General features: G+C 37.6%; 1 protein-coding gene across 3 annotated transcripts in view; it reads left to right on the top strand.

Annotated features, from left to right (window-relative positions):
* The window catches only part of NEBL (nebulette), a 365,699-nt gene extending 345,843 nt beyond the window's left edge, over positions 1–19,856 (top strand). For all 3 annotated transcript variants that reach the window (XM_070472043.1, XM_070472045.1, XM_070472044.1), the window contains 2 exons: positions 12,537–12,643; positions 13,797–19,856. In XM_070472043.1, the coding sequence (XP_070328144.1) occupies positions 12,537–12,643; positions 13,797–13,973 (284 nt within the window). In that variant the 3' untranslated portion in view covers positions 13,974–19,856. The remainder of the gene's footprint in view (positions 1–12,536; positions 12,644–13,796) is intronic.
* The last annotated feature ends 3,111 nt before the right edge of the window (positions 19,857–22,967 follow it).

Below are 22,967 nucleotides of genomic sequence, written 5' to 3'. Positions count from 1 at the left end.
AACAAGTCATCGCTTTCCTAGGCTCAGTGAAGACACTTGGATCGGCCTTAACTTCCTGAAGGACAATAGACATCATGGAGAGCTAAATCTGTTATGAAACTGGGAGCAGAAATGTTAAATGCAGGCACAATAATAAACTGCTAGTGTATTTTGAAAGGGATGGGTATGTATCCAATCTGCAGTGTTTCTAAATATCTTTTCATATGAATAGTGTCTATAAAGTCACAATACTTTGCCCAGTATTCACATTAATTTTTCTGTTGATTCTCTTTTCCCACTGAAGATTTCTGTCTTATGAGTTATAGATGGTTTTCTGTCCCAAGTTCATGTTATTGGTTTTCAGTGATGAGCATTTTTAAGATTAGATAACCAGAACAACCTATAAGAAAATACACTCTGGATTTTAAACTCTTCGCCTTCATTTAAAATAAGCTTTCCAGTATTTCTATTTTTGCCACTAATTCAGTTTTGTGACTACTGATCGACAACCCTTAATCCCCTGAAAAAAAAAAAATCCAATCCTTCCCAGCCTGACTTCTGTAAATAAAGTACATTCAACAAGAGAATCCCAGTTATATTATTTCCCTTCTGTGTATTTGACTGTTGTTTCCCATCTGGTTTTGAGATGTCTGCTACAATCTGTCAAAAAAGTGATGGTTTAATATCTTCATTTAAGTTTAGGGCTTGTCTGGTGACTCAGATGGTAAAGAATCTGCCTGAGTGTGGGAGACCAGTGTTTGATCCTTGGGTTGGGAAGATCCTTGGAGAAGGGAATAGTTACCCACTTGCCTGGAGAATTCTATGGACAGAGAAACCTGGTAGGCTACAGTCCGTGGGGTCACAAAGAGCCTGGTGGGCTATGGTCCTTGGGGTCACAAAGAGTTGGACATGACTGAGCAACTAACACTTTCACTTTAAGTTTAGGCAGGTTTAAGGAGTTGATTGAAATACTGAATTTCTGTGGTGACACTAATCTATAGGAAAACAAATGACTCCTTTATAATATAAAATCCAGTTAGTAGAATATTACATAATTATATTTAGCCATTTAGTCAGTACATCTAGCCTGGGGAAAAAAAAAACACACAATGTAAATTGTTAGAAACTCTTCATTAGTTCTGTTGCTCCCCCAAGGAAAAGGTTCAGGGCTCTGACTGAATTTGAATTCCTTAGAGAGACTCATATTCCTAGTATCAATAGACTTGGAATGAAAGAAATGTCATAAGTTTCCTTTTCTGAGTGTGAAGTTGGGGAAAGGATCAAATACTAATGAATAGCACTTGTTCCAAGATACACATGTGTCTTTCATTGATTTGCCAAAATTAAATCAAAGGATTCCATATGTGTCTGAAGGAGAACCATCTGACACTTGAAGTAGCAAACAATAAAACTTTAAAAATATATTTCCTGTGAAGCTAAGTTGATTGGGAAAAAGAGAAGGTTTGATCATCAAGAAGGATATAAATGTGGCTATAGCATCTGTGTCAAATGAGTAAGCTTTGAAAGAGCTTTATAAATTGTAAGTGGCTACACGTAAAGGAGAGACTGGGCATTCCTGCTTTTTGTTTAGTATTTTATTATTATCTATTATTAAGTATTGTTAAACATTAGCAATGAAGATGGGAAGTGGTAGTTTTGGTTTTTATATAGATCTAAATTGAGGTCCAAGTTGGATAATAGATTGAGTGTACATATATATTTACATTTCTATCTTACACATAAAACAATCAATTTGTAATCTTACCTTTGTAGTCACAAATTTACCTCTTCTCCCCCAATTTCCTGTTTCATCCAGGTGCCCACATCCTCCCACCCCAAGCCCCAGGCTAGTAGGTCATAGGGGTTGGATCGTGCCTTTACAGGAACTACTTAAAATGTCCACAGGCTGATACAGCTGGGCGATGGATCGAGTTTCTGGTCTTCATTTTTCTCATTAGCTCCTGCCAACCAGGCTCCTTCTTATGTCCTGCTTCTCTTGTGCCCAGATTTCCTATTTCTTATTGTCTGATCTCTGCCCTCCTCCCAAACGCTCTGTTTATGCTGCATTTCTCAGACATTCTGGTTCTTGATCTTTATCTTACACCATATACCTGACCTTTGTACACCGAATTTATTTACTATTCTGTCAGGCACTTTCCTAGAGCCTGTCTCAGTGTGCTTATAAATGTGTGCCTTGATCACAATGACCCCTTATTCACCTCCCTACCTGACTGGGACTCTTCATACCTGTTTATTTCTCTGGTCCCCACCACTCACCTTGAACTTAGAGGTTGGGCTCTGGGAAAGCCAGACATTCCTTGACATTAAGTTTTCCACATCTCCCTATCTTCAAATCATATCAGAGGCACATTGCATCAGTTTCATAAATGTTTTTTTCATTGGTTGAAAAACATGCCTGCTTATTCGCAAATGTAATCAATACTGGGGACGTGCCTAGATGTGATATTTAGTGTGACTTGTTACTAAGGCAGTCTAATGTAAAACTATTCAGGAAGTCCTCATCGATTGATGATGTTCCTTAAGAGTTAGTGTTTTATTAGTGCTAGAATAAACTAAATGCATAATCCAGTTTTATATCTTTAAGAATATATTATATATATTGATCAATAAGTATTTACAGAAATGCTTCTTCAATAGTGTAATGACATTTTCTTTCATTGTACTTGAATAATTATGAATCTTGCTATGTAAGATTGATTTATACAATATCAGCAGTAGTGGTCACTGAGGAAAATTTGGATTTGCTATGAGATGACTTTTCAGTCATGGCATAATTTGTGTGCAATAGCTAGTCTCAGTGGTATGGCTTACATAAATGGAAACAGTGTCCCTATCTACCTTCTGTCCTTAAGTTCTTTATTGCTTTCGTCTTATGAGAGAACTGCCCCAAATTGTATAGTTCTTGTCAGGAAACCACATACATATCCACAGTGTGCATTCCTTCTTTTTTTTTTTTGGTCTTATTTTGGAGGACTGTGTGCATGTGACTATAGATACAGATATGTGCAGTGTGGATTTTGTGCCTTGAGAATATTATTAAAGACTCTCTAGTTTGGAGCAGAAATTATTTCCTTTTCCATCAGTGACAGACATGCTTGTATTTGTGGTTTGGGTTATGGTTATAGCTGGGGAGATTATTCTGGCTTTGATAGCTAAAATTTAGAAATAAACCTGAGAAAAAAAACTATGCAAGTTGAAATTCAAATGTAAATGTAGGAATGAATTGACTAGATTATTCTGAAGCAAAGTAGCAAATATTCTTCAATCCAAAGCATTCTATTTCTATTCAAACCACATTATGTCACAGCTCAATTCTGTCAGTTCAGCCATTCACAGACTGAAGTTTTCCAGAGGAAAAACAGTTAGCTTTGAAATCAAAACGTATTGCTTTTCTGGGTTTTTGAGACTAATTAAGTTTAGCTGGAAGATAATTTAACTTATAACTAATTTTGTGTCTTTTTCAACATTTAGGAATTGTGGAGTCCCAAAACAATATTTCAGAAGTTCTTACTTGAGACAACTAAGCCAAATATATAAATAAAATGGCCAAATGTATGTATGTGTGTATGCATGGTTCTAAAAAGTACATAATTCATATATATTTTTCCTTTTGTGGTGAACAAGTAATTAGGAATATTTAACTAGCCAATATATTTGATTGAAGCAACATTTTAAGTCTGTCATTTAAGTTTAGGGAAGAAAATGGTTAGGTAGTCTCCTGGGCTTAATTGTATTTTTTGGCTAGATTCTTGCTATGTCTGTGGGAATCGATTTGTCACTATACTGATGATGACTTGAGGCAATCACATTTTTCAGGCTGTTTCTACAGGATGGTTTTGAAAATTGTTAGATGGCATCGTGATGGGGGTCTTTGCTGCTTACTGGAAAAGTAGTTCATGTCATATTAAGAGATGTGACTTGAACATAGACTTGACATTATTCAAACAGGGTCAGGTGACTGAATGACAGTCACCCTGGGTAACGTAGGATAGTATTGGCCACAGTAAGAAGATTAAACACACATTCACATGCACACTCCAGAGACTTATCAGAGGCCAGAATGACCCTTAAAGATATCTAAAAGCTGTTGTTTCAGAAGTGATGCTACTATCTGTGATTTCAGCTTGCTTTTCCAAAAGTGAATGAATTATCCTCACTATAATTTTTTCCAGGGATGTTCAGGCATACCTCATCAACCACAGACATGGGAACTTCTTGTGGAGTTTGTACCCCAAGTTTACCACAAAAAGTCAGTGACAGCTGGAGTTGCCTCTGAGATCGTGAGAAGCCTGCTTTGTGCTTCTCCCCATTAGACCTCTTTCTGTTTTCTTCCCCTCCCTCTCGCTCCCGTCTGCCCCAGTGGTGGGAGTGTGTGGTTGATGCTGACTCTTCTGACTTAAGGTCAGCCCCTCTCCATATCTGGAAGGTCCTCTCCACACCATAGAGCTCTTCCACATTACGGAATTCATAATGCATATTTGTAGATGCATCTTTTGCTATCTTGTCATTTCATGCATGATCATGTTGATGCGGTACAGCCCTGAGTTTAGTTTCTGGAGTCAGATTGTTAGCATTTAAATACTAGCTCCTATGTGGCTCTGATATTTTTGACCAAGTTGTTGAATCTTGCTGACCTTTGGACTTGCTGTCTGTAAAGTGGGCATTTCCTGTCTGTAAAGCGGGCGTTTCCTGTCTGTAAAGTGGGCATTTCCTGTCTGTAAAGTGGTGACGATTCCACCAGTTTGTGTACGTGACACTCTAGACACAGGGCCCCACATGGTTTAAGAAGAGGGACCGACCGTGCCAATTTACCCAAGACTAAGAGGGTTCCTGGGAAGCAGAGCTGTCGGTGCAAAACCTGAGAAAGTCACAAGCTGAGTCAGTCCCCCTAGTTGTAAGCATTTCATTTATATTATTCAAATTTTATTGTATTTGTATTTTGTATTCCTATGTTACATCTTTCCCCTGTTAGGTTTCACAGAGGCTCACATCTAGGTGCTTAGACATCTTCATGTGTACTGCATTTTCCTAGAAGAGATTTACATTACCTTATGGAAATAAAATTCACATACAACTAGAAAATTAAAACAAAGATGATGTGGAGGAGAAGTCGTTAGGAATGTAGCATTGGCTTGAGAGATAATTTTTGGTTTTGCAAAGACAGTTTTAAAAAATGTATTCCGAATGCTTAGAACAGTGTGAATAATAAAAGAGGTTAACTGTTACCTCCAGGAAAAAATTATACAAAAAAGAAAATATAACCACAGATTGCTACTGTTTAATCAAGTGATCAAGCAATCCCAAAGCGCAGTATGGCTGCAGGGCTCTCTTGCCACACTTCCATAAATCCAGCTGGTAAGAAAACAAAGAAACCTTTATACCCACAACATAGCAGGCAGCGCGGGCTTCATGTGGCAAGGATTCGGATTCCCTGTGCCCCTCCACCCTCTGAGTTCCAAGGAAGATAAGGCAGCGGGTCGTGGGTGCAAGCCCAGGTAGATGCTGAGCACGCAGAGGCTGTGTGTCTCAGCTGAGAAGGGCTAAGCTTAGGAAACTCGCAGTCATGTAAGAGGATTACTAGCAAACCTGCCCAACTTTTGCCCCATAGGGAGACACTATCGCAACCCAATTAGGAAACAAGTCTTCTCTGGGAGGAAAGGGAGATTTTATTATTGGAAAGACATTTTTTGGCTGCAAAGTCTACATTTCCTCTCAGATGGCCCTGCCCTGGTCAACACCCCAAAAGTGGGGTCTTTGTCCACCCCGCCATCATTGGTGCCACGTGGTGCTTGCCTCACCAGGAATGTTGCGTGTTAGCCCCTCAGTTATCCTGCAATGAGCTTCTTTTGGCTCATCTTTCTTCCCACAATCCCCAGTTGCTCCTTGAGTCCTGGGTTAAATATTGCCCCCACAATAAGGACACTTATCCCATTCATGAGGGCTCCATTCTCATGACCTAATCACCCCAAAGTCCCCATCTCCAAATACCACATTTTGGGAATAGGATTCAACACATGAATTTGTGGGGATACAGACATTTGGTCCATTGCAGGGGGAGAGAGGGAATTTGGGAGTAGTATAAACAGGGTCACATGTGCCCCTAAGTTTGTTTCAGGTGGCGAAGAAGAAATATGGCGGTAGCTTAGTTGCTTTTCATTGTGGCTGCCCATTTGAATTGCGTGGAAGATTTAAAAAGTAAAACATCTGTGTCCATTCCTTCCCACTTCCACCCCAGAGACTCTGGTTTAATGAATCGAGGTGGTGGGGAGACACGGACAACAGTCTGGTTTTAAAATACTCCAGGTGAATTTAATATGCAGCCAGGGTTGAAACTCACTGCAAGTAACTGAATCCTCTCTGCCTCTTCGTTTTATTCCCATAGTGAGCTCATGGACTGTGGCCCACCATGCTCCTCTGTCCATGGGATTCTCTAGGCAAAAATACTGGAGTGGGTTGCCATACCCTCCTCCAGGAGATCTTCCCAACCCAGGAATCAAATGCAGGTCTCCAGCACTACAGGCAAATTCTTTACCATCTGAGCCACCAGGGAAGCCCCAGATAGGATCAAGCTTATTGTTTAATATTTACTTCAAAACTAACAGCATCTGCGTACTTTCTCTTTTAAATTCATGTCTTCATTCCGTTTAGCAGTTTTCCTGTGCTTGTCTAAATAGAGATCTTTTTTGTCCTTGTTGTTGTTGTTTAGTCACTAAGTTGTGTCTGACTCTTTGCAATCCCATGGACTGTAGCCCACCAGGCTCCTCTGTCCATAGAATTTCCCAGGCAAGAACACTGGAGCGGATTACGATTTCCTTCTCCGGGGGATCTTCCTGACCCTGGGATCAAACCCAGGTCTTCTACACTGGCAGGCAGATTCTTTACCACTGAGCCACCAGGGGAAAATAAAACCTCATTAAATTCTTTGACATGTGTTAGCTGATAAAACCATAGTCAGGTGTTAGAAAATATGATGATTTCATTGCATCTTGTATTCTTTACTGGAAAATTCCTCAGGGCTGATTTTCTCCTTATTCTAGATTTTTAAAAATGCCTTTAAGTAACCCCCCAATTTATTTTCTCTGTGCATGTTGTCTGTAGTAGCCATGGACTTAATGCTTGTGTCCCTCCAAATTCATGTATTGAAATCCTTACCCCCAATATGATGGTAATGTGGCCCTTGGGAGGTGATTAGTTTGTGAGGGTGGAGTTCTCATGAATGGGATTAGTGCCCTTATATAAAAGAGACCCCCCCATATAGATAAATAAGTAATAAAAACAGAAGAGACCCAACACAGTTCCATCACCCTCTCCCCCTCCTGCCATGTAAAGGACTCAGTGAAAAGATAGCCTTCTGTGAATCAGGAAGCAGATCCTCACCAGACACTGATGCTTGGCTTTGGACTTCCCAGCTTCCAAAACTGTGAGAAAAAAATGATGTTGGTTAAGCCACTTAGTCTGGTGTTTTTTTACCAGCCCAAAAGGTTTTATACCTGGCCAAGACAACAGTACAGCATGATATTTATTTTTATGTTCCACACTTGAAATTTGGATATCTACTATTACTCTATAGTCATTTTGAGGCTGTCAAAACCTCCGCTCTGTCTGTAAGGATCTGAGGCTTTTATTGTGGTCACTGTGCAGAGATGGTTGTTCTGATGCCTTCCTGGTTAACCTCCCAGCCTCTGGATTTTTATTCTATCAAGTGGAAATGCAATGACACCTGTAATAGAGGGCTGTTCTGTTTTGCTAAGGGGCAATATATAAAGCACCAGGCACATGGAGGGTACCTCCATAATAATCCTTTTCTTCTGCTACTTGCTCTGGGTACCTACCCCAGATGGGACATTTTTGGGTGTGCTTTTTCTACTGCTAATTGAGGTAATTCTACTTTTTCTTCATTAAATTTTTTGGGTTCATTTACTCTAATCTTCATGTGTTTGCATGTATTTCCTTATTTTTCTAGTTTCAGATTTCTGAAGGCTCCTAAAGATTTTTCTTCATACATTTTCACCTTCTGTTTTATGATCTTCCTACTTCTTTACTTTGATTTTCTTTCCTTCCATTGTAAGACTAGACATTACATAGAAAATATTAGTATTGGCTGTTTATGGAAGAATTTATTGGGCACTAGAAGAGAAATTTCGATTTTATAAATATGATGCACGCATTCATGCTAATTTGCTTGTCTTGTCTGACTCTTTGCAACCCCATGGACTGTTGTCCTCCAGGCCCCTCTGTTCATGGAATTTCCCAGGCAAGAACACTGGAGTAGATTGTCATGTCCTCCTTAGGGGACCCTCCCGATCTCTCTTATGTCTCTTGATTGGCAGGTGTGTTCTTTACCACTAGTGCCACCTGGGAAACCCTTATAAATATTACAGGACATTCAAATAGGGCCCCAAATCTGCAGCGCTTTAGTCAGCTTCCAGATCTCTGGTCAATCTCTGGTTTATCAATGTGAAATGGAAGTTGAGTCACACTTTCATGTTTTGTGGTTGCCGTAATGTAATGAAAGCTGTTGTTTTGGGGCCTTTATTATTTTGAAATAGAAACTACTTAACCTCAAAACTCTTGAGGTCAAGCATCAAGAGTCTTTACCATCATCTGTACCAATGTGCGTGGGGACTGACCACTAGTGTAATAAGGAAGGCACTGTGTGCTCTTCTCTTTCTTAAGAAATTCTTGTTCATTGCAAAATTAGCCTAATATCTTGCTTTTGTGAAACTGATTGAATTCCCTATTTTCATGAACAATATCTCATACTCATCTTTTGCTCAAATTTTATTAAGGAATAAACCCAATTTCCAGAGCAACTGCTTGAAATTTCCTTTTGCTTGTTCCTCCTATGTTTCATAAAAAACATTCATGTAGCAAAACAATAAAAAAGCATTGTTTGTGCCTGCTTTTAAATAGGCATTTGCTTTTAGTAAGTTGATTCCTCTGAGCTCTGTTATATTTTTATAGTCCTAATAGGATCTTCCTGAAAAATCTTTTATTGTACCAAGTATAAGGTAGATAACAAGTTTGATAACCCCAAAAGGACTTGTGTTAAATAATATAGCCAGAGAGGGAGATGAAAATAATCAATAAAGGAGTGAGAAGAGACCATAAGGATAAGATAGTTTGTATTTACTCTGAGATTTCTCATTCTAAACTCTTCTGTTCTTTCCAATCTGTGCATGTTTAGGATAAATACTTTCTTCTCCCTCTGTATTTCACAGTAGCTACAGATTCCTTTTGGAGGTCAGATTTGAACAATTGAGTAGGCATAAATTTACTTCTGGAGAAGGCAGTGGCACCCCACTCCAGTACTCTTACCTGGAAAATCCCATGGATGGAGGAGCCTGGTGGGCTGCAGTCCATGGGTCGCTAAGAGTCGGACACGACTGAGCGACTTCACTTTCACTTTTCACTTTCACGCATTGGAGAAGGAAATGGCAACCCACTCCAGTGTTCTTGCCTGGAGAATCCCAGGGACGGGGGAGCCTGGTGGGCTGCCGTCTAAGGGGTCACACAGAGTCAGACACAACTGAAGTGACAGCAGCAGCAGCAGCAAATTTACTTCATTTTTAAATGCCAAAACTAGAGAACACTTTTTAAAACAATTTTTATTGGAGTATAGTTGGCTTACAATGTTGTGTTAGTTTTAGGTGTACAACAAAGTAAATCAGTTATGCATATATTCATCTTTTTTAGATTTGAGACCTTTTCTCATATAGACTATTAAAGAATATTGAGTAGAGTTCCCTGATCTACACAATAGGTCTTTATTATCAGTTTTATATGTGATCGTGTGTATGTGTTAATCCCGGTCTCTTAATTTAGTCTTCTCTCCTTCCGGCTTTGGTAATTGTAAGTTTGTTTTCTACATCTTTGACTCTGTTTCTGTTCTGGAAATAAGTCCATCTGTACCACCTTTCTAAAGTCCTCATTTGTATGTTAATATATGATATTTGTTTTTCTCTTTATGACTGAACATCACTCTTTATGACAGTCTCTCATCCATCTACACCTCTGAGAGTGGCACAATTCCATCTTTATGGCTGGATGATAGCCCATTGTATATATGTGCCACATCTTCTTTGTCCATTCCTCTTTTGATTGGCATTTAGGTGGCTTCCATATCTTGGCTATTGTAAATAGTGCTGCAGTGAACACTGGAGTACATGTATCTTTTCAAATTATGGTTCTGTATCTAGAGAATACTTTTAAACAACATTTCTTGAGTTGTCAGTACTGATGGGTGCTAAACCTGTGTAAATTTAAATGTGTTACAGCCTATCAGATAGCATATTTAAGAGTTTTTTTCATCATTGTCCTTTCTTGATTTTTTTCCCCCAGATATTTTAAGATGATGGTGCTTGACTCTGTACATCAAAATTTAAAGGTCATAGTTAAATAGTGTGACAAAGGATCAAGAGTTTAATTTTTAATTTTAGTTAATTTTAAAGGGTTACTTATTTAATCTTAAGTATTCACATATAGATCAAGATAATAATGAAGAAATGACTTGTTTAAATGGATGAAAACCCAGTCCAGAAGTGCTAGCCTGGGGATGCAGTTGGAGCCACTGATTAATATGTATTTAAGGAAATGCTGTGAGTATCCTGAGCCATTTCTTTAATTGGGCAAAGGATAAGTGTCCAAGACCATCACAGCTATAGGAAGACAACTGGTTTTGTCACTCTTCTAATGCCTGCATGCTTTGAATGTAGTGGACAGTGAGAACTGTTCACATCCAAGTGACAGGAAGGGGAGTCAGCTGTATGCACACACGAAGTCTTTTAAATATTTGCTGATAGTCAAGGGAGAAAATAAATGAGTGGTCAGTGCTTTCTGCTTCCAACACAAGGAAAGCTTTTTTACTCGGCTAATTAATTAGGTCTTGGTATTTATGGAAATTGTTTTTTTTTAATGAGTGAATTTTGACAACATCCTTGATGTCTATTAACATTAAACATTTAAATTGAGTTGATAATGTTAAAAAGTGCTGTTTTCTGAAGTATTTGATGTTTAATAACTTTAAAATATACTGCAATCCAAGTTAAGTGCTTTCTCTAGAAAGACATTAAATAAATGCAGTTACAACATTATAATATGAATTAATTCAAGAACTACTTTAAAAATCTCCATTTAACCTAATATCACTATTATATGGAGAATACAGTAATGATTTGTTACTTTCTGATGATTAAACTTCTTTAAAGTTTGATGTTCTCATATATCATTAGAATGAGTGTGCACTTATAAAATAGTAATTATTCATAATACCCAAGAATTGCATCTGCTTTATTCTTTTATTATAATGTCCTAAGTAAATCAACCATTATAATTATGTTATATACTCAGCCTGATTGAACAAACAGGACAATCTGTTGTGGGTTTTTATAGGACTTGTATCATACAAGTCCTATGATGAAGGGAATGCCTACTATAATACCTTCATGTATAGCCCGTGATTCTGGTTACAAATACACACTACTGATTTTTGTGGGGTTTTGTCTAGCTTCTGTATTAGTTTCTCTAGAATTCTGTTTTCTGCAAAACAGGAACTATGTCTTTTGAATATCGTTAATTAGTGTGAGACTAGCACAAACTAAGTGAATACTCTCTTTTTTTTAATGTAGAAGTTTAATGTTTATGAAATTCTTTAAGTGGTTTGGTTCCTAAGGTTTTGTAACTTTATTCAACTGACTTATAGCCAAAATAAAATGATTCTTATATGATTCATATATATGATCCATATATTCTAAATAAAATTTTCCTTAAAAGGTACAGACTTATTATTAACTGCTTAACAAACATTTGTTTCTAAACATATGCTATGTCTACCATCTTTGTAAAGGTAACATTCAGCAGTATGTCTTAAAATACTGAAAGTGTCTATTGTTAAGTATTCAATATTTTGTGAAAACACTTATATCCTGTCACTGGTCTGACAATCCAATTAAATTCCTTTAAATTTCTTTTTTTTTTAATTGACATATAGCTGATTTACAGTGTTGTGTTAGTTTCAAATTTACATCACAGTGATTCAGTTATACATATACATGTAAGTCTTATTTCTTTTTCAGATTCTTTTCCTTTCTAGATTATTATAGAGTATAGTTCCCTATGCTATACAGTAAGTCTTTGCTGTAAAATCCTTTAAATTTCTTATTTTTATTTTTGAAAATGCCTACAGGGATCAAACAGCCAAGTGAAAACATGAATTTTTTAAGAGATTATGGGAGTTTTTGTTATTTGTGTTGTTTTAATATATAGCATCTGCAATAGAGCATTATAAGCATTTCTAACACGTATTTGATTGCATGTCACACTGATTACCTACATATTCCCTCATGACTGAAATTTATAGTACCCTAGAGGTCACTTATAACGTCACTGCTCACATTTCACATGACACTGAAAATGGCGTTTTGCTCCAGAATTGTCTAGCTGAGCATGGGGTTACTTGAGGGCTTGGGATGGGTACTCTGAGGCTCATTTTAAGGATTCTTTGTGTGTGTGTGTGTGTGTGTCTGTTTGATGTCCAGCACCTGTTCTTCCTGGAGCCTACCAGCAAAGCCATTCTCAAGGCTATGGGTACATGCACCAGACCAGCCTGTCATCTGTGAGGTCAATGCAGCATTCACCAAATCTAGTAAGTGCCCGACTGAAGTGCTCCTCCTTCCCTGGTCTTCACAGTTTATCTCCAGAATATCAAAGCACATGGAATACAGTTGGATTGAATATGGTTCATTTTTTACATAAAAAAATTCATTTTTTTACATTAGTTTCAGGTATACAACATAGTGATTTGGTATTCTTATAGATTGTGTACCATACAGAATTATTATAATATTATTGACTATTTCCCTGTGCTATATGTCACATGTCTATGACTTATTCCCTTTAATGGGTGGTAAGGAATCTTTAATCACTCTAAGATTCTTGCATCTCAGTCAGTTTCCTCAGTCTACTAATGCACTTGATTTTGAGGTTGTCTGATATTATTAGCTAAATTCTTGGCCTCAAATGAAAACAAATATAGTAAAACTCAACTCATTATAACAAGGATTTAATTATATGTACCTCAATATTCATGACATTCATATGCTAAATGTCTCCTATCACGTGATACAAAGTCCTATTGAGTATATTATGGATTTTTTTCTTTTTCTTTTTTAAAAATATTTTAAAGTAGAAACAAATTTTTTTAGTAAAGTTCATCACCTCTGCCAGGGGACCAATGGTTGTAATGACTTGGCAGTGACTTGGGCCTGTCTGCCACTATGGTGAGTTTTGTTCTCTGAAGAATGTGGACTAGGGGAGAATCTACATAATCTAAGGTCTCTGGACTTATCTGAAAGTGAGGGAGTGGCTTTACTGCTTCAAAGCTTACTTTTTTAAAAAAGCTTTTTATTTTGTATTGGGGTATAACCAATTAACAAACAATGTTGTGATAGTTTCTGGTGAGCCGCAAAAGGATTCAGTCATACATACCCCCCCAAACTGTCCACCCTCTATCCAGGCTGTCACATAATATGGAGCAGAGAGTTCCAAGTGCTCAAAGCTTACTTTTTGACAGCTAGCTGTTGTATTTAGTGGCTTGCTCTGGTCCACAATATTACCCCTTTTGCCAGACTAGTAACCTTGGAATGAACACAATCAGGACAGACAGTGGGCTCCAGAAATAGATGTGCTCGGAAGGGTTCCTGGTAGTTCCTTTATGTGTGGGCTGGTTTGTCGCGGTTGGCATTTGTAGCCATGACTGTCTTGGTGTCCATCGTGTGACCCCATCTTTCCTTTCTCAGAGGACCTACCGAGCCATGTACGATTACAGCGCCCAGGATGAAGATGAAGTCTCCTTCAGAGATGGTGACTACATCGTCAACGTGCAGCCCATTGACGACGGCTGGATGTACGGCACGGTGCAGAGAACTGGAAAAACCGGGATGCTTCCAGCGAATTACATTGAGTTTGTTAATTAATCATTTCTCCTTGCCCTTTGAGCTTTGTTCTAATGTATACTAAACCCAATCTTTTTAAAAGATAGAAGATACTTTTAAGACAACTTGGCAGTTATTTTACAATAATCTATCCTTCCTTTGACAATTAGACACGCAGGTACCAGGAAGAAGGAGTGACTTCTGGGCTGAAAAATAGCAGCATTTTTGGTAATTGATATTAACAAATAATCAGGTCTGGAGACCTGGTGCTGCTAGTTGTGTTAATGGTTTCCTTTGATTGGCTACTGAAATCTTCTGGGAAAACATATTTTTGTAAACTTTAATAGAGATGTTGATTGTCCCTCAAATGTCACAAATATATGAAACTTCTTAGCTGTCGCTTTGGAATCACCAGAAGCCAGTCCTCTTAATTCAATAACACAGCTGATAATTTAAAAACCATTTAGCTTTCGAGTCACAAGGCAATTTCCAATTCAAGTGAAAATTGCCTAAATATAATAAATGTAAGCAGTGGAAGACTGACAGTTCTGTTAAAATTATACTGACTGGTGGCCTTAGGGATCTAGAAACTTTCAGTGAACAAAGAAATTTCCTTGTTCCCTGGGCCAACTTGGGTCTATTTATTTCTCATTTGTACCGAGACATATCCTATTCTCCATTTACATTCTATGAACCTAAGTACACGCTTGGCTCCATAGAATGTCAGGACCAAATAACTTCACAGCTACTCTGCAAAGGGCAAAATTTAAGGTCATGTATGTTATTTCCCTAATACTAATAGCCTTTACCCTGTTGCATGTCATGTAGGTTCAAGCTTCTGTAACATAGGCAGCTGCACTCCCTGTTCCTGTTATTCAAACAAAAAGTGTGGCCGATACCTAAAAGCCCTACCCTCTAGATGCCAGCTCATCAGAAAAGCATAACTTGAAAAGTTGCTTGAGATTCTTCTGCCGCATTGCACTCTAGTTTTGAAGGATTTACACCTTAGGAAATAGATGTATACACTAGCAAATAAGTGATTTAGGCATTTATTGAACAGCTTCATTAACTTAATGCCACTGTTGACTTAAAAATTAAGAAAACTTCCTAGAAGCCAGTGACAAAGCTGGAATATGAAGTGTGCTGGGAGAAATCAATGAACAGAAGATAACCAGCTGCACACACAGAGAGACAGGTGATCTGGTTTCTTATTTGGGAAAACAGTATTCAGATTCTTGGATGGAAATCTAGCTACTGAAATTGCTTAATGAAAAGATTTCCTTTCCACTTTCTGGTTTTTATTTTCTAAATCACATTTGGAACTGAGAGGGGGATGTCACCAGAGATTTGACAAGTTGTTCATTAAAAAAGAAATCGTTGTCACATTTTAATTTTCCAATGAGTGACTTTGCAGGCTCTTGCTGGATTCGCAGCGATGACCATCACGTTATGAAGTTTTTACCTGGAGTCCACAGTCGAGATCACTGGAGAGGTTCACGCCCATCAGCAACTCTGGGTTTTTCTGATTGTGCCATTAGTGAGACTTGCAACAGGGTAGCAGTCATGTAGGGTCTGACTTTACAGCTGTGATGAAACTGAAAAAGCAAAATGTAATTATAAACATGTAATCAAATATATGGGCCGTGGGGATATCTGCCTTAATGACATATTCAAAGAAATTAACAAAATAAGCTGTAAAACATCTTTTCTTGAAATATTTATTAGTCCAAAGACAAATATTAATTCATTTACACCTTTGAAAAGTAAGCACATAGTTTTGAAATCTACAGTCTCATTTTTATCAGGCTAAAAGAGTAATTAGATAAGCTTTATTACACTCAAGCAACATACTATATGACACTGATGTAAAACTGAGAAGAGAAAAATTCAGGAAAATGACTAGAGGTTATTTGAGGGGGTTTTACAGATCACCACATAATCAGCTTGCCTGATTTTCTGTCACTGAAATGATCAGTTGCAATTCAATTTATTAAACCCCATACTGGTTTTGGTGTCTTATACACAAACCTACGAAAACAAGCAGAACTTGGAATATTCTTTCAAAAATTCTTTTCCATTAAAACTGAGGGCAACTAAGCTTGCTTAGTTTTATTATGCCATTAAATAAATATTTATGATTCACCCAGACAGACTACTTTTTGTGATTATAAGAGAGTAGTTGTTGATTAAATCTGCAAACTCAATGTGGGATGGGTACACTTTTTGATAAGTAGCACATTTATAGGAAGCTCAAAGGAAACCAATTTGAAATGATGATTATAATGGGGAACAGCTTACTGTTTCATTGTTTTTCTCTTCCACTTATTTCAAAATCAGATTCATTGAATGTAAAGTCAATACTTATTTGGGGAGTAGTTTTCCCCAAATTTTAAGCTTCACATAATGTTTGCATAAGAACTGATCAGAATTTAACTAGAGGGCAGTTATTTTACAATAAAGACTGAGGGACAACAAGTTGCACCCGCTCCTGATGCTATAATTTGATGGTGTTGTCACTGTTATTAAAACCTGTCAGGATATTAAGCATCTCAGCAGAAATACAGAAAAAAATATATGTATAAAACCAAAGTGCTATTTTTACAGCATCATTTTCAAGACTACATTCTCGAACACCTTTTCCCCTTTCCACACGTCCCCCCTCTTGTTTTCAATTTGGCAACAGTTATATCCTACATAATATGACAGCTCAAGAAGGGTTTTAAAAAAACAAGTCTTTTAAAAATCAAGTTAAAGAGGGCTGTAAATGCCCGAGCACAGAGAGCATGCACCTGATTTTCTAATTGTGATGTGTTCTCAAACCTGATAAAAGCACAAGGGCAGTTTGATACGCTTTTAAAAGGTTCCGAAAACAGAACTTAGATGGATCATCTCTCTTGAGCAGAGCATAGCAACCGAATATATCGCTTGTGGTGTAAGTTTTTGTAGTGAGCGTTTTTACTAATTCTTGTTCTCTGGGAAAGCTTTCTATTTCTAACCTGTGACAAGGCACGCCTTCATGTCTCCTTTTTATTGTTTACACATCCACAGTGTAGCCCACTTGGAAATAATTATCCGGTTGTCAGATCTCCACACTGTCCCTGCATCTTCTCAGGCTTCCCCCACCTCAGACACCACACAGAAATTTGCAAGCACAGTTCCCAGGAGCACCTTTTCTGAATGTGGATGCGATTAGACCAGCCCCTCTCTTGCCGCCAGGTTCATTACTTGAGGATGGTGAACATATAGTTTTGCCAGTCTCGCTACAGTCTTTCTTTCCTTATCTTGTCTGTATTGAGCTCGACAACACTCTGGGATTTGGGAAGATTTCCCTAAACACACAGTGGAAACTTAAGAGGCGCATCTTTTCTTCAGGTTTACCCATCTCCAGTGGAATGTTTTTTAATGAAAAGATTAAAGAAATTGTGTGTGATCCTTTAATAACACCCTCTATATAAAGTGGATATAGTTTATACCAAAATTATACTTATATAGAGATAAAAAATATCAGTGCCTTTTTGATTACCCTTGTTTATTCATTATGGTCTTGGAAAGAAAACCAGGCAAGCAAGCTTCTGCCTATTCTATAGTAATATTTTATTGTATGATTATTGGTATTTTTATGGTGGGGAAGTGAGATGCTCCTGATGGTTAGGAAAGGTGATAACTGATTGTATTTTACCTCTAGAGGTTTAGAACTTTAGAAAATACCAACTTCTTTCGTCTATTTCTGAAAGATTCTTTGTGAATTTATACATGGTTGAGATGCATAAACATAAACTTTAGGTTTGAGATTTAAAATGCCTATTGTAAGTTAGAAGAATTATGTTATGAGGCTGAATTCATTACACCAGATGAAATTCACTTCATAAGTCCATTATACCTTAGCTATTTGCTTCTAATAATCTAAAAGTGGTTAGAGTATGGTTGTTTGTGGTAACTTGACATGGAGGTAAGAAAGCTTTAGTTACTAAGAAGCTCTGTAAACCAAGTGAAGAATGCTAAAATGAAAGTCTCTTTTTGAAGTATTCCACACTCATTAAAGGTTCTTTCCAGGCAATTATCCACTAGCACTGATTCAAGAAAATCAAGACATTGTATGATGCTTCTCTGTGGCCATCATTTCCTGATGCTTAGACTACTGGATCCACAAGCCTGGAAGGACCCCTGGGGCAAATCTACGCCCTAGTTGTCCTTTTCACTTCAGTATCTTCATGGGAATTCCATATGCTTTTTGTGTTTGATATATGGTATTCAATTTGCATAGTATACACTTCTTTGTAATCCAGTTGCTGTTAAGAATGATTTACTTTAAAGGAAAAGAGAAAACTACATCATAGTTCCCTTCTTTAGTGTTCATACAATGAACGGCTGAGCATTTATAAGTAGCACCAAGTGTATTACAGGCAGGGTGTGGAATCTTTGCTCTTTGACCTGTGATTAAAACATGAACTTGAATCCTTGTGCAGATTGGTTTCTATTTGCTTCAAAATATGTAGAATTGTGGTTGATGATTAATTTGCAAGATTGTACTAACTTTGAGAGCCTACAGTTTTATAGAAAACACTTCATGTTTTAAAATGAAGGCGATTACAGAATGACACGTTATTAATATAATTTGGCTTTTGTTATGCAAATTGTTAACACCAGCTATTAAAATATATTTTAGTAGAAATGCTTTAATTCATATTTTTTCCTCTACACTGTGAATCTTTAAGCCTTGGTGGACTAGAGCAACATCGTGCTGCCCAAAGGACTAACCTATGCAAACTAGTTCACATTTTAGTGGATGTCACAGTAATTGTGTAATATGCTGTTATTTCCCCCGCATAATGTATAGCAGCACTGAAATAACACATTCAGCTGAGCATCGTGTATGTATAGTTACTCACAAACCCTTCAAGGCTACCATGATCATTAGAATTATCATTCATGTAAGAGCAGATTGCTGATTTATCTATTGAAACCATTCGAATGATGTCAGAACAAGAATTACAGGTGGATGCATCGGCCATGGCTCCCAAGTGGTCCCTGCGAGTGTTCTCCTGTGATGAAGCCTCGTTCTCAGATGCACTCTCTCCAGGGTATTATTATTCTGTGTCTTCTTTCTGTATTTGTAAAATGTTATAACGCTTTAATTTCCTATCTCTACACATTCGGTTTGCTTAAATAAATGCAGGATGTAACAAAATGGTTCCACTTGTCAGTTCTCACCTTGGTTTCTTAGAGCAGTGCTCATTAATAATACCCTGGGTGTGGGTTTATTGTGACAACTCACGTCAAATTGCCTCAAAGGTCTGTGCCGGCCTCAGACCGCTTACCTTGGTGAGCCGTTCAGAATGTGTCTTCCTCCTACACATAAACTTAGCTTTAAATGAAAACAATAGTATGCTTTTTCAAGCTGAGTCTCTTTTTGATTTTATATCAAAGTGCTACAGTAATCCATCATTGTAGTTCACTGCTTCCAAGACTGACTTCCTCATATGTCCTCAATAGTACGACTTTAATTTTCTTGTGTTTGAAAGATGAAAGAAACAGCTTGCAGCAAAGAATAGAAAATGCTCAAACTGGGTACATGAAACAGGGAGATGCTCTGATTTCCCAACTCAGAATGGCTCATTTATCATAGAGGATAATTGCTTTTTCCCCTAATTTTCCCATAGTTGGAAAAAGTGAGTTTGTTCCTTTCTTTGCCCTCATGTAAATCTACTGAGACTAGGGTCTTAGCTTTATTGTGTTATTTTGTAACAGTTCTTTGATGGTGCCTAAATTCTCCTAATTATAAACTGATAAAGTCTGCTGATGACACATTTAGTGCTCTTGCGCAAAGAATACTCTTCCTAATCTTGAATTTTCTGTTTTTCATATTCCAAAAGTATGAAATATTTGTATGCTATTAATCATTAAACATACTTATAATATTTCAAATGGTAAATCAGCTTATTTATTTATTTGAAGAATTTACTTTTTTTCTCTCAAAGTTTTTTTCCCCCCACTATGCTCATAGATTTTACTCTTTGGAACTCAAGCCACAGAGAAATGACCAACTTAGCAAGATTTTTTTCTGCACTAAAATGATTTAGATCGAGAATAAGGTGATCTTATATTTTTATTAACTTAAAGCCTTGTGAAGCCAGTTTCACAGATAATTGAGACACACATGACCACTAGAAGTCTAGCAAAGTAACTTTTTACAAAAATACTCATACATAGTAAATTGAAAAGTAGATAAAAGGAAAGTTTTGTTCTTTTTTTACGTAATCTGCTTCTTCTGTGCAGAGGGATTGAATAGAGTTTTGTGATGGCAGAAAACTGGATATGGTCCAAATGTGAACTTCAACTACTTTCTGCAGTTCTCAGCACAATTCTCAGGCCTTTGTCCATTTATATTTATACTTGGGAGCAGCAGAGTTCTGATGAAAAATAGAATGAGAAAATAGGTTTAAAGGGTGAAAAGTCAATATTAGAACAAAGGACCCAGTTACTGATTTTGTATTTATACCATGGCATTTTGATCTTTGCTTTCACTATTTTTTTTTTAAGTTGCAAACATGAAAGGGACTAGTAGACTGAAATAGAGAAATGAGCAAAATCTGAACACCTGTTATTCCACTTGAGAGAATAAGGAACTGTTCTGCATCCCAAATTTAGTGATTAGGTTGCTTTTAAAATGAACTAGTTTCTGGTTCTTGAATCAAGATAGCCCACTTTTTCCAAAGGGTTGCTATCCAAGGCCACGTGGCCCTAATTAACTTTCATTATCTTGTCACTCTGGTGACAGGCGACTAGATGGATGTGACCTGACTGATCTATAGGCTGCCCAGGAGCCCTTGACAGGAGCCACACAAGAACTTTACCCAACAGGGAGGATGGTCACTGAACCTGTCCACATCTCCCTGGGGAACCCGAGTTCGCAGTATGGAGCTGGTTGGCTAACTGGTGTGATTACTGAAAATGAAGAGCCGTAGAGAAAGGAGGAGGAAGTCAGGAGGAAGTATCGCTGTGAGTGAGTAGAAAGCATGAGATGGAGAGAAGAGATTAGACAGATGGAGCAGAAAGTGAAGGGCATGACTGGTGGTAGCATGTACCCTGAAGATGGGAGGAGGCTGATTCTTGTTTAAGGCAACCCCTGAGATTCGGTGGCCCATTCCCTGTTGCAGAGGGAGTGACCACTCTCCACATCAGAAGCACACGGTTCTGTTCTAGTCTTGCTGCCTGTGGGGTGCCACCTCCTCTTATCTTGATAAAGAACAGATTTCATGAATGTTAGAAACACTTGTGGGATGTCCCCAAATGAGACACCACAAGTGGCCAATATGATTGAAATGCGAATTACATTTTTGCAGTTGACATGTTGCAACGTTGTCCTAAATCATTTTGTTTTCTTTTAGGATGTGGCATATTTCATTGTATATATCCTACTGAAAATCACTTTAGTTAGAAGCTGTTTCCCTGGGCTCTATGAAAGGTATCAATAATTGATAACAAAAGAATTTAACTTCAAACAGTGGGTTTGTACAAAGAGAGGACTGGGGATTTGGAAAAATATTCTTATCAATTTCTAAGTGTTGGGTAGAGAACATGGGAATGACTGGGCTCCCTTAGAGAAGGACACAGGCACTGATGTCCCAGAGACAAAAGCTGAATTGTTTCTGCAGAGCTTTCAGAAATGCCTAATTCTTCCAGGTTTCATTGGTGATAGTTTTCGACTAAGGTGGATGAAGCAGTGACTGTAACTTATTCATTCAACATATATTTATTCAGTTTTTATGTGATTCAAGGAATAGAACACAGGGACTTTCCTACTATACTGGTAAGGGAAACAATTAAACAACCAAGGATATACATTTACCCACATGTGTATTGTTGTGTATACTTATACAGCTAATTCCTTCACTGCAGTTTGAGAGGTGTTGTGAATGGGAAGCCTAGTCCTACCGGAGTTCTTGTAACTGGGCAGGGATGATCTGTGGACTCGGTGGGGAGGGCGTGGAAGACCCTGAGAAACTGCTATTTGAACTTAGAGCTCAGTCCATCTAAGCCTTAGACATGTGGGAAAATTTAGTTACTGGCAGCTAATGGAAGAAATACTCCAGTCTCCTGCCCAATTTTAATTTAAGTAGCAATGCAGATTTTTGTAGTTTTCATACAATTAAATTTTCATGAACAAAAGTTGGATTACAGATGTGCATGAGTAGGTGTGTACGTACTACCCTTTGATTATTCTAATTATGATTTAATTCCACTTAGAAAGCAGGTTGCAAAGAGTTAATTATATACACAAAGTTTTATAGATGTGCAATGCTTCACTTCATTTTTGGATAATTGGTTATTTTGTAGAGTTTCCTGTGTCCTTATTTCCTCCCTGAATATTTTTAGAAAGCATGTGCTTACTGGAGTTTACGGTTGTACATGAGCAGCAGAACCATTGATTAAAATGGTGTCCTCTCCTGTTTTAGATTCTACAGATTTGGGAAACTGTCATTCCATCTAATATGTGATACAAGTTAGATTTGCAACATTAACTGGGCAACACAAGGAAAAATCACTCACAAAGCAAGTCAATTGTTGATGATTACTTATAATAGATCCTTGCTCAGAGGTAAATCATAGCTTTGTTTATAGAATTCTGGCAAGATTGTTGATCATCTGCCTCTCTCAAAAGTCTGATATGTTTGCACATTTTACCTTGGGTACCATTGCCCCAGTTAAATTCATGATCAATAATATTTTGGATGTGTTGGCTTCCTTCATCAATTCCTAATATAATGCTTGCTGCGGGAACACTTTATGATATTTATAAACACTTCCTGGCTGCATGTACACTTTCTTTTAGAAAGAAATGTTTTGATTTTCAAGATGGTGCCCTGCAAAGTGATTTCTGAACTTCTCCATCTCTTCATTGTGCTGCTTTTCTTCCAAAAGAGTAGTTCTGATGATCCAACTACAGCATCATAATTTGTATTGTAATACAAAGTTTCTTTTGTTTACAAACCATATGCCCACTATTTTACATTCATTTTAGTGGGGTTGGGAGAA

The sequence above is a fragment of the Odocoileus virginianus genome, chromosome 9 (genome assembly GCF_023699985.2).
Source record: "Odocoileus virginianus isolate 20LAN1187 ecotype Illinois chromosome 9, Ovbor_1.2, whole genome shotgun sequence".
Taxonomy (NCBI): Eukaryota; Metazoa; Chordata; class Mammalia; order Artiodactyla; family Cervidae; genus Odocoileus; species Odocoileus virginianus.
Note: the sequence above shows the minus strand (reverse complement) of the source record. Positions and strands in the feature narration are given on the sequence as shown.